This window comes from Melospiza georgiana, chromosome 2 (genome assembly GCF_028018845.1).
Source record: "Melospiza georgiana isolate bMelGeo1 chromosome 2, bMelGeo1.pri, whole genome shotgun sequence".
Lineage (NCBI taxonomy): Eukaryota > Metazoa > Chordata > Aves > Passeriformes > Passerellidae > Melospiza > Melospiza georgiana.
The window spans coordinates 98,328,007-98,341,363 of NC_080431.1; the positions used below are offsets into that span (position 1 = coordinate 98,328,007).

General features: G+C 34.0%; 1 protein-coding gene across 2 annotated transcripts in view; it reads right to left on the reverse strand.

Annotated features, from left to right (window-relative positions):
• NLGN4X (neuroligin 4 X-linked) overlaps positions 1-13,357 on the reverse strand; it is a 162,049-nt gene that overhangs the window by 59,152 nt on the left and 89,540 nt on the right. Inside the window, exons 4-5 of one of the 2 annotated variants that reach the window (XM_058042805.1) lie at positions 9,441-9,500; positions 5,738-5,890 (exon numbers count right to left, since the gene is read on the reverse strand). In XM_058042805.1, the coding sequence (XP_057898788.1) occupies positions 5,738-5,890; positions 9,441-9,500 (213 nt within the window). The remainder of the gene's footprint in view (positions 1-5,737; positions 5,891-9,440; positions 9,501-13,357) is intronic. The other variant, XM_058042814.1, reaches the window with a different exon arrangement.

Consider the following 13,357-nt stretch of genomic DNA (forward strand, 5'->3'; position numbering starts at 1 on the left):
TGACTGATACATATTTCTGGAAATCATCTCTGGTTTTGTCACACAAGAACATTCCTCTTTGAATATGGCAACTTTTTAGACGATTGCTTAAGATTTTTTTCTTGAAAATGTGTAACACTGTGATTGAATTCAACTGTATAAAGTAATACTATAGCACTTTGATTTTATTGTTTTGAGGTTTTGTTTTGGCTTTGGATTTTTTTTTTTTTTTTTAGGGAGGGTGAGTTGTCAGGTTTACTTTCTGCTGTTATACAATCTAAACAGAGATTCCACAGATTGAAATATCACCATGAGATGGATGATTCAGGTCATGTCTCTGTAAAACAACACTAAACATAAATACCTCTTTTGTATTTTTCCTGCCAACATAATCCTGGAAAAGGCACTAAAAGAGTGCTTATAGCTGTTTGGAAAGATGTTGCTACTTCTAAAAGCATATCCAAAAAGACTAAGAATGCAGACAATAAAGAGGAATTGAGCAGGGTCTAGATTGAGTGAGCCAGCTTATTAAAACCATTCAATATTTGGTAACACTACAGCACACTTTTAATTAGGATATCTATTTTCCCTCCACTCTCATAAATTTCTATTATTTTTGATAGATAACTCTCCAAACGTCTTTGGAATTTTGAAAATTCAACTCAGTTTTTGAAAACCTTACATGTATAATAAAAAGTTACACAATGCTCAAAGCATGTAGTGAGGGTTGGGGACCACCATGGGATTTAGTACTTCTGTGTTTTACAGTATTGAATTTTTCAGTACACAGGAGCACTGCCTCACACTGGGACAACTTAGCAGCTTCCTGTAGCTCCAGTAGCATCTTCAGTCATCAATGTGGTGAGGTATGAGTAAAAGCAGAAACTGCCTAGCAGGGCAGAGGCAGCATCCTCACAAGCCTTGAAGAGCCCAAGTAATTAAACTCAGCACCACAGCACCCCTCAAACAGTGCCCACTACAATAAGCAGAAGGAAAATATAAATATTTTCTTTTTATTTTAATACAAGTATCCTATCCATGGAATGTATTTTGATAAATGCATATTTATACTTTAAGGGAAAATACAGCCTTCTAAATAACAACTCATATTATTGCTGCATGCATTCCTGGGGATCTATAAATTAGAGGAAATTCAAGAACTCAAAGGAGAGAGAGAGAGAATTGAAACATTGGAAAGCCTTGGGCCAATCTGTCTGCTATTTTGGCATGTTTACTTAAAGAGAGAGAGGTGAGGAAATTATTCCCAGAGCATCTCTGCAGTCCTCTAAGACGGGGTATTTTCGGAGTTACAGATACATATTGTTCAGTGCACAATCTAAAGACTTATATTTTACCCATATGCAAGGAGAAAAGATAGACATGAAAATATTTGTCTCTATGATTCAGTTAAAATGTTTTATAGCTCTGAATGTCATGATGTTACATTTACATTAAAAAAGTGTCTTTTCTAACTCAGACGTCTGTCTTTTCATTTACTTTAGACCAGAATTTTTAATTTCTCGGTTGTAGCCATACTTTGGGGAAGTGGAACCAGGGACATATATCCTAAGAAGAAGATAAAGATGCTGTCCAGATATGTAGGGATGGGATTAGAAAAACTAAGGTGCAGCTGGAGCTGAATTAGGCAAGGAATATGAAGACTGGCTAGAAGGGCTTTTACAGATTTGTTGCTCAGAAAAGGAAGATGTACTTCCCACAATAAATAAGAAAAGAGAACTATTGAAAAATGCCATGGAGAAGTTTGAGCTACTAAAACATTTTGTTTTGCTTCTCAGTTTTCACTGGTAATCTCTCTTCCTACATCTGTCAAATCCCCAAATTTTCAGGCAGAGATTGGGGGAATTAAATCTCCACCATTGTAGTAGATCAGTTTTCAGATCACCTGAGGAACCTGAGCATACAGAAGTCCATGGGATCCAATAAAAACTCTTGAGGGAAATAAAAGATGCAGACACTAAGCCAATTTCCACCATATTGGAAAAACCAGAGAATCTGAGGAAGGCCCCAGTGACTGGGGGGATATCACATCTGTTTTAAGAAGGATACTTAGGGGGATCCTGGGAAGTACTGACCAGTCAGCTTCCCCTCCATGCCCAAAAGATCACAGAATAGATCCCTGTTGAAGTTATACTAAAGCATATGCAAGACAAAAACACGAATCAGACAGACAGCATCATGGCTTCACCAAAGGCAAGTCGTATCTGGCTTAGCTACAATAATGATAGGCCATATACAATAATGTGACTCCATCAGTAGCAAGCAAAGAGCAATCAATGTTATTGATTGGATGTTATCTGCCTGGATGCGTTTAAGAAATTTTTTAAAATCCCCTATAACATTCTTGACAATAAATTAAAGAAATATGAATTTTATGGACAGACTGTTGGATGGATAATGAACTGGCTGAATGGACATGTACTCAAAACTTGCAGTCAACAACTAAATATCCAAGCGCAAAGTAATCACCAGTGGTGTCCCTTAGGGCTCACACTGGGACCAATACCATTTAATACCTTCATTAAGGACATAGTGGGATTAAGTGCACCATCAGGAAGCGTTTGGACTTCACAAAGATGAGTACTGTACTTGATGTACTAGAGAGAAGGGATGCCATGCAGAAGAACTTTGAAAGGCTTGAAAACTGGACCAGTGGGAACCTCAAGATAACAAAGCCAAGTGCAAGGTCCTGTACCACCATCGGAAGAAACTCCAGTATTTTACAGACAGATGAATGAGATAGCTTCATAATGGTGGATGAAAATACTGGACAAGAGACAGCAATATGCACTTGCAGTGCAGAAAACTAACCACATCCTGGGCTACATCAAAAACAGTGTGGCCAGCAGTGATGGAGGTGATCCTGTCCCTCTACTCTCGTCTTGTATGAACCCACCTGGAGAGCTGCATCCACTTCTGGGGACCCCAGATCAAGAAAGCCACAGATCTGTTAAGGAAGGTCCAGAGGGGGGCCACAGAAATGGTCAGAAAAGCTTAACTGAGACTGTTCAATCTGGAGAAGAAAATGCTTCTAGGAGACCTTATTTGAGCCTTGAAATATATGAAGGGTGCTCACAAGAAAGATGGAGAAACATTTAACCAAGCCTACAGTGGCAGGACAGGGGGAAAAAAAATATTATGAGGGTGGGGAGACACTGGAACAGGTTGCCTAGAGAAGTTATAGGTGCTTCATTGTTGGAAGTGTTCAAGCTCAGGTTGGATTGAGCTTTGAGCTACCTGATGTAACCAGTGTCCGTTCCCATGGCTTCAGGGTTGGACTGGATTGTCTTGGAAGGTCCTTTTGAACCCAAACCTTTTCTTGGTGCTATGATCTGTCTGAGTAAGATCATCCAATGGTTATTTGTGTGGTCTTAATACTTTTTCTATCCACTGCTATTAATGACACACTATAGACTGAAAGAAAAATAATTTAATGTGCCTAAGAACAGTACTAACATTTATGGAGAGTATAAGATCCAGTATTCATGCCCATTCAAAAGAATTTTCCAGAGGAATTTAGCATCTCCAGCAATTCAGCACTGTGATCAATTAGATGTCTATTCCTGCATTACAGGGTGAGATAACAGTGATAGAATTACACATCTCTGTCATTAACAACAGGTTTGTATGTGACCTTGTGTATGCACTTACAAATCAAACACCATTGAAACACACCAGATTTACAGAAATATGACCTCCAGTAACCCAGACTAGAAGAAAGGGATACAAATATTGTTAGTATTCAAACCATATGTCATAAACTAACATTACTTTTTAAACTCTTATGAATAGTCATGTTTGTTTTACATGTGGCTGTTTTTCTGAAGAATTTTGTGTTTTCTTTTCCATATTCTTTTTTAACTCTTGAAGCAAAAATACATGGAATTCACCTAATATCTTCCAATGTCCGGGGAGAGCCTAATGAGCTCTCAATGATCACATTTACATTTTACCCAGGAGGAAAAAAAATGCAAATATGTTCATAAAACAGATCTCCTCTGATTTTTAAGTGTATACACATTTTCTGAATATCTTCTGTTTTTCTAATTCAAACATAGACTTTTGTAATAAAGAATAAATTCCATAGTGTCTTGAAAGTTACATTTCCAACTGTTGAGAAGCAATATTTAATGTCAATACACATATCTATTTTTCCTAATCCATTTAAAATCCTGACCACTGTTACTTTTCTCTTTCTCCTATAAATAAGCACCCTGTTTGGTGCTTTTTTGCCTGAATTGCACAATTTAAAAAAAAAAAAAAAAAAAAGCATTCTGACTCTTTCTTCTCTTTTCTTTGTTTTCAATTTAAATACATGAAATAGGAGTTCACCAATGAAAATATTGCACTTTTCCCTTTAGATTTATAAAATACAGAGAGGCAATGAAACATTTTAAACCACTTATAGTGGTTTACACTCATCTGTATCCTTCAACAGTGTTAGTTGTAAGAAACCAAGAGAAAACTTTTTAAAGAGATGCATTAAATAATCTTTTTTTACGGATGACAAACTACCAAGATTCTGGCTATATATGTTGTTTGACAAAAACCAAAACTGCAATTTGTTTTCTTGTGTCTTCAGTTCTTCCTTTTTTGTCCTTTTGTTTGGTTGGTTGGTTTTTTGTTTTTTTTTTTTTTGTTTGTTTGTTTGGGTGTTTCTGAGTACCAATACTGCATGCATAAATATACCAAGATATCTTTTTATATTTCTGGCTTTAAATTTAAATCTCTTTCAATCATAGAAAAAAATACTCTATTCTATTTAATGAATAATCAAAATCAGAGACAAAAAAAAAATCTCAGTACTCCGATGAACTATTAAGTTTTTGAAAAACATGAACAGCATGAACAGATAGCTCAGCAAGAGAAGACTTCTGTGTTCTAAACCAGTACCTACTATGAAAATAGATCAGCTTTGTTATTAGGAAAAACAAGATCAAAAGTCCTTGTAAAAAGACACACAAACAAAATTACTGTATTTTAGCTTGTGTATCTAAAATGCCAGAAATATGAGCATTTGAGCATTTTGTATTCAGTTCTATACAAACTATAAGCTTTTTCACTAAGATAACAAATATTTCTAATGTCTGCCATTTTCTGCCATTTTTTAGATTTTATTTTTTCTATGGAAAAGCAGAACCTCAAAAAAAAATTAAACCTTATTTTGAACAAAAGTTTGGTACATGTTATGCACCATGATTATGGAGTTTCTTATCTATTTGAGGATAATGTCACTGTTCTTCTTAAAACCCCTTGATTGCCTATTACTCACAACACAAATTCCATCAGTGTATATGACCTTTATTTTTTGTATGTATCTCTAAAAACCAATTGGCACACAAAATTAGTAAATACATTTAAATAGTAAATACAGATAAATAGTAACACTTTCCTTCTTCTTGCCATTGCCAACTGTTTTAAAACCATGAGGACTCATTCTTGATTGACTTTCTTCTTCTTTTTGTTTTAAACATGGAATAGAAATTATTTAAGAAAAAGATACCAGTTATCAAAACATTATACATTTCCAGTCCATTTCTTTTTAAGGTGAAGGCAGTTGTCAAAAATAATGTAGTTTAGCCCAATTTCCATTTAAAAATGGACAGAATTCAAAATCCATCATTGAGATTGTTCTGTTTTAAAATAAAAACTGAGCCAAATATCTATGATTGATCAGTGGAAAAATTCAGGAATCAAATATTTCTGTGAAAATATTTCTATGAAGAAAAGAGTCACTTACCTAAAACCCCCAGCCTGTAATTGATAGTGATAACAATTACATTTCCATAACTTGCGAGAATGCTGCCATCAATCATATTTCCAGTACCCTCCATGTAAGATCCACCATGGATGTAGACCATAACGGGTTTCTTGCTGTTCTGATCATGAATGTCTGAAAAAATTCAAGTAAGGAAAACACAATAAAGCAATAAAAACATAAGGAAAATGGCATTAACAATTTTTAATAGTGCTTACAATAGTCTTAATTACTTATGTTTTCAATGTCACCACCCCTATACTCACTAGCTTACACATTTCAGGACCATCCTACAAGCCTAATATTTACAATTTAAAATTTCAAATACTATTTCCTCTAAAATGGTCTCACTTCTAATGCATTCAGTATTACAGGAAATTTAGTTTTAATGGAAATGTCTTAAAGCCTAAAAATCCAAATTATGAAATAATCTTGGTTTCTTTAGAATACTCAGTTTCAAAAATATACCAATTTAGCAATATCTGTGCATCTAATAATATAATTATAGTAATGATCCATACTTTCCCATTTCTTGTGGGACATAATTATTGAAATTGTATTCCCAGTAGTTCAGTAAGATATAACAGCAAAAACTCTAACTGTTCTGGTAGAAGAAAACATAGCAGACTGTTCTTTCTTTTAAACAGCCTTGGAGTTAACAGAGAGGACCTATGTGAATTTTTGGCACACATTTTTTGTATTTAAATCAAATTATGTATTTTGTGTTGCACTTTTCCTGGTCTAGTAGCAGCTAAGCCTCAAAGAACAACCTTGAGTTAATGGATGATCTTTTGTATAGGTAGAAAATTCCTGGCTACTTTAAAAAAAAAAAAAAACCAAAAAAAAAAAACAAAAACAGCTGGGTCTTTAAAAGAAAGTTCAATAAAATTGATAAAACTTTAAAAAATTCTAAAAGAAGGTTAAATGAAATTGATATTACATATATAACAGTGAGATATAAAGATGTGCTTATCAGTGATTGGGGTATATTTGAGAGAAGGTTCATCTAAAAAGTTCAGCTCTTGATGCCAGTGATGATTCAGAATACCTAAATCTGAAATTTATGTTCTCTACAAAACAATATGAAGAGAGGTTAAGCTCCTCTATGAGGTAGAAGGCAACTCAGAAAGCTACCATTACATGTCCAAATCTTCTATAAATAATTCAGTCTATCTGCATGGAATCAGAGCACTTCTTTCAAGTATACAGCACAACATACAAGGAAAAGCAGAGCCTCTGATTATTCAACCAGGTTTTGAAAAAAATCTTTTGGCTATGCATATATTGAAGAGTGGAGAAGGATTGCAGACAAAGGAAAAGCTGAGCTAAATACCTACAGGTGAGGGATCTACATTTGAAAAGCTTCCAAACATCCTCCCTCACCTCAGGCAGATTAGGAAATACTGAGATAAAAAATGTGATTGCCAATGAGGTACCAGATAGTCAGTGTTTTATATATGTGGAATTAATTAGAGCATATTTAAAGGTAAATTTTGACTATCATATTCCTGTGTCCCCCTTTTGCTTCACTCCTGCATACACCTTAAATAGGACAAATTTCCAGCTGAGTTCAGGAATGCCCATGCTGCAATGTACACCTGTCCACTTGTCGGAGTTTAAGGCTTGTCATTGATTCTGCCTCCCTTCCAGGAAAAGATATATCCTTACATGTTGTATTTTATATGTTGTACTTGAGCAGCAGAACAAAAGTTTTTGTGATAAGATCTTTTTAATTGTTGTGACTATAAGAGTAGTTCAGCAATTAAACAGATCAGTTAAAGCAATGAGGTTGTAGATTCTAATATATTGATTTTTTTTATTTTTATTGTCAGCATTTCCAGCAAAGTATATAAAATTGCTTCTTCTCTGAAGGCACAGCGAAGATCTCAAAGAACATGAAAGCACCATTTATTTAAAATAATTATTCGTGTTGCTGAACTACCTTTCCCTTCTCTCCCCAAAATCTCAGGGCATGATTTGCTTGCATTTAATCTTTTCTTATTACTTTATTCTACCTCAGGGTTAAATCTTTCACTGATGAAGTCAATAGAAGGTTTCCCCTTTCTTTTCAATGTGAACATTAGCATTTTCAACATAAATTAGCTTGATGCTTTATGCTTAGATGCTTAGATCTAAAACGAATACCTTTGTTAATCATGAAATCCTAACATTTTATCAATTTTTAAAAAGGTTGAATAATTATGTGTTCATAATCTAGTATTTATCGTTAAAGCAACTTTGGTTTTGTCTGTTATTTATCCTTTACTTTACAATTAACTTCAGAATTTGGTATAGAAATGATAATACCGTTGTTTGAAAAAAGCCTGTGTTGCACAGAAATAGGAAACTGATAATCAGAAAGCAACAGAGTAATTCTAGAGTACTCTGCACAGTATTTCTGCGTTGTAAGAAAAAGTGTAATTCAGCAGTGAAGGTAGTGGAGTAGAGGGCAATCAGTGTGAATCAAAGACCTGAGGTTTTTATTATGGTATTTTATATACAGACAGAGTAGCTACAATAGCCTGAACTCCCAGGAAAAGAGGTGATAGTACCCTCACTGCAGTGTGTATGATTTTAAGGCAGATAGAGAGGACATATGTTTCCAAGTAATTTGAAATTATGTCAGATGGGAAAAAAATAAAGCCAGGAAAAAAGACATGGACTAACACTTTGGATTGGCCAAGCCTGAGAGGATTAGTAAAGATGTTGCTTTGAAGCCAGACCAACAAATTATCCAGGATTTTGTCTTCTCATTTAATGTGAAAATGTTTTTTCTTTATTTGGTAAATACATGTTAGCTGACAACGTAACTTTAAAAAAAGGAAGGGTGAGAATAGAGGAAGATTTCATGACTTCTTTCTATTTTGGTGCATCCTAAATAGATTTGTTGCGTCAAGGCAAGAAAAAAAAATCATTTCCAACTAAAACTTTTTTGGGGTATTTCACTGTGAACTTTTAGCACTTCCTTTCAGGAAACCCAGTCCAACTTTGAAAGAAGTCAATGAAAATGATTATTACTGATTTCAGTGGGAATGTGGTCAGAGTGCGAATTAATGCGTCTCAGAGGCTAGCTGATTACAGGAAAAACACAATAAAGCAACATCAACAGCTTCCTTTATTTTTGTGTCCTGAAATAAACCACATCCTGTGAGAAAAAAATATAAATAAGTAAATAAAAATAGCAAAGACAAAGCACAATTCAACTGTATCAATGTACAGCATGTGCACTGGGGAAACAGTGGAAGTGAAAGGAAGGATATATGTGAGTTTTTTCATGAATTTCAAACAAGTGAATATACAAAATGTGTAGGAGGGAAAAGAGCACATGCATGTTTTTAAATTCCATTTTCTCAGCCTAAAGAAAGAATAGAGGGGAAAAATATGTGGTTTCAAATAACATTTATGTTACTCACTTCACACATATTTAGGAATAAATTTTACACCTATGTCACGGAGGAACTGCAGTCATCTATATGCTAATTTAGATTTTAAAAAGAAAAACAATCAAAGCAAATTCTAAAGAAGAAAATAAAGAAGCACACTGATGTGAGCTTCTGCAAATAAGGGACTAAAAATCATGTTGAAATAACAGCAATAATAATAACAATAATCATTCTTATTATAACAAAAATTGAAAAGTTTATGTTCATGCATCAGGGTCAGGCTTTGAAAAAACAAAAAATACCTTCATCTTCACCACGATCATTACTGGTTATATCATCTGCGCTTTTCTTTGTGTTGGCTCCTGGGTTCATATTGAGGAGGAGAATAAAGGGAAAAAAGAGAATTCAAAACCAGCAGGTTCTCAAAAAGAAAAAAAACCACTAGTACAAAAAATGTAACAAAAATGTCAAAATCTGTTACATTTGAAATTGAAAAACAAAAAAAGATGCAAACTGCACATAAACATAAAATGTCAAGAAGAACAAATTGAAAATATTTGAAAAAATGTATCATATTCTGTGACAATGCAGTACTTTAGTTAAAAGTGATTTCTTCAAAAAAAATCAAATTAATGTGCTATTAAAAAAGAATAATATAAACCAAAAAAGTATGTTAAAAATTACAAAATTATGTTTTACATAAGAAATGCAATTTTATTTATTCTGTTCTGTAACCTTGAGGAAATAATGCCTTGAGTTACTTTCTTCAATAACTTAACATTTTATTCATCGTCATTACAATTTATTAAGAAATGGCCACAAGTTGAATTTTGGATGGAAATAATGCAAATAAAATGATTATTTGAGTTTTACACCACTTGATTTGACCAAGACAAAACATAAAGGCCTCCTTAGAAATTAATCTTGTTTTCCATATGAGCAAAAAAGATATTTAAAAGAAGGCTGTAAACAAAAGTGAAACAGAGTTGAATCAATGTCTATTCATGAAATCGGTCCAAAACCAGCCTTTGTTAAAAATATACCTCATCTCATGCTCTTTAGAAAAACCTAGAAATTGACTGAAAACATTTACTTACCATGATAACGAACTTGCATTTCTTTATTGGAAGATTTAGGGAAGAATATGTTTTAATTTATATTCAACATGCTTTCTTAAAATACTTTTGAGGTATACACATGCACACACACACAGGCACACACACACAAACATTTATGCTCATACGTGTCACAGCCTGTACTTATGGGAGCAAGAGGAAATGAACATAGTTTTCACCATCTCCATCCTTGGGCAATACTTCTGTTTTCTGACTAAAAAAATAAAAATACACCAAGCTATCCAAGCATTCTATTACACTGTGCTTATTCCCATAGCAAGTAGCCCTCTGTAATGTAAATGGTTACTTGATAAGGAGTGAAACATGAATAGGAAAATCAAGCTATAATTTAGCTTAGAAATTAACACAGCTACTAAAGAAATAAAATGATCTAAGCACGCTAATCTTTATTTTCTTGAATTTTCTTTATTTTGAAGTGTCTTTTCAATACATGATGAAAAAGAACAGTATACTTTAACTTGTTTATGTATGAAGTCTCAATTTGTAACAGATATATCATATTTAAATATTATTTACTCCTTTTACTTTCCTATTTAAATTTCACTGTTAACTATATTTATATCCCTCAAAATCCAAGACTTCAATTAAATCTTAGTCCATTATTGTAAGGCAGAATATTATCATTACTAAAGCATTTAAGATTTTTAAATATATATACTTTTGGGATTAGTGTACTAGTTTATTTGTCTTCCAGATACACATTTTCTACAGGCATTTTCTGGAAGCACTGCCACTATGTATGCAGGGATGATGATTAGTGAGCAAAAATGTGAAAAGCAGTGTCTGATACTCTATGTCCTCATAAAGTCTCCATCTTCAATGCTGTTGTACAAAAGATATTGTTTATCCAATACACCTGTGGATTCATTATAAATATCCAGTACATATTTAACTAAGTAAAATATCTCTGTCAATGAAATATAGATATTCTCCAATCTCTCTTTTCTTTAAGTAATAGATACAGGCTCATAATCTCAGCCATCCTTTATGTTTTGTCCTTTTATTCAATATTGTTCCAAATTACTTATAGCCCAATGACGGTGCAATACTTTCTCAGGTGATACACAAATAAAGTTAATTTTGTTTTAAGTACTCAACCTTACCCTTAAATTATTTTTGATTCATGTAAAATATTTATGAGAAATTGTTATTTATAGGCAATGAATACATACAGACACAAGTTTGAACATACATAACAAATTTCAATACTAGTTTCCCCAGGGAGGTGGTCTTTTAATTGTTTGATAAAAAATATGATCATCATACAGCAAATATAAAGTCAACTATCACATATTTTTTATTCCTATGAACTAAAAAATATCAAAATCAGTGTGATCCCATATATGCAGTACCTGTAGACAAAAACTGCGTATACAGTTATTAGGACTGTAATCCCTATTCCAAGTATTTTTGAGTGAAAGAAGTAGTTGTGTCCCAGAACATTTTAATTTGGGTACTATCTCACCCCAAAATCTTCAATACACATATCAATAACATAATGCAAAGATTTTCTCTTTAATGTGCTTCCCAGTGTGGGAAACACATTAAAGAGAATGGGTCAGTGTACTTCTGATAAAATCAACGCAAGTGTAATGAGAATTTGGAAAATGTGCTCACATCATGCTATTAGATGTATCACCTAACAAGCTATGTGACATAAGGTTATCTGTAATAATTGAAACACCTCTTATTCAATTTTTATGTTCTTCAAAGATGTAAAATATCATGTTGCAATCCGTTTCCACAAGAAATTACTATAACTTAGTATGTGTTTATTTACAATATTAGTGGGAATGCTGTTTTTCCTACATGCTGTGAAATAATTTTCCTCTTGGCAATTGGAATACACTTTTGGAAATAAGTTATTGGGTTTGAGAGGATTTTATATTCATTTTGAGATCTGGTAAGATGGGTTCCCCATCAATGAGTTCCCAAACCAAGTTTCTGTGCTCCTATCACATTGGAATTTTTTCATACTATGCATACCAGTCATAAAATCATGCAATTGTCAAGGCTGAAAAAGATCAAGTCCAACTGTGGCCCTAAGTACCATCTTTTAAATACCTCCAGGGATGGTGACTCAACATCTTCCCTGGACAGACTGTTCTAATGCCTGACCATCCTTTCCATGAAGAAGTTTTTCCCAATATCCAATTTAAACCCCTGCTGGTGAAACTTGAGGCCATTTCCTCTCACCCTATGCCTTGTTTCTTGGAAAAAGAGACTAACCCCCAGCTGGCTACAAACTCCTTTCAGGTAGTTACAGAGAATGATAAAATGTCCCCTGAGCTTCATATTCTTCAAATTAAACAAGTCCAGCTTGTCCAATAAGTCCAGTTGCTCCTCAGACTTGTGACCAGATGCTTCACCACCCCTGCTGTTCTGCAACAACAGAGCATCCCAGTGCCTCAATGTTCTCTTTGCAGTGAGGGACCCAGAAATGAGCAGAGGATTTGAGGTGCAGCCTCACCAGTGCTGAGTACAGGGGGACCTTCACTGTCCTGGTCCTGCTGGCCACACTATTTCTGATACAAGCCATGTGGGTGATACTGTTAGCATGCATTAGTATGTTGCTGGAAGCCTATATTTTTGAAAGGTTCACGTGATTTTTCTAGCAATGCTCCTAAGTATTTTAGGTGATTTTGGAGCGACTGAAATAATTCCAACAATGACATCTGTTCTCAGACTATCTCACACAGAGAGCAAAAATTTGAATTTTCCAGCCATGTTGTGTTTTGTTTTTTTTTTTTAAAAATGTCAATTCATTTGTCCTTAAACTTCTGAAAAAAGATGGTAATCCCTGTCATAAGATAAAAAAGTCACTATGCCTCTAAGGTTAGTTTAAGGTTGCATTAATCTCAGAGACTGAATGGTATTATAACTCAGAAACTCCCATTGCTCAGAAAAAAATGCCTGCCTGCAACAGCTGATTGTCCCACAGATCAACACTTCCCTCTGCTTTGGGGCGAGTGTTCCCTCTTCTTTCGCGAGTGTTCAGGGTTGGGCCAATTCTTTCCCCAAATTTCATATTCTCCATATCCCAAATCACAGGAGCAGCAATTTTAACCTTCAGTTCCTATACA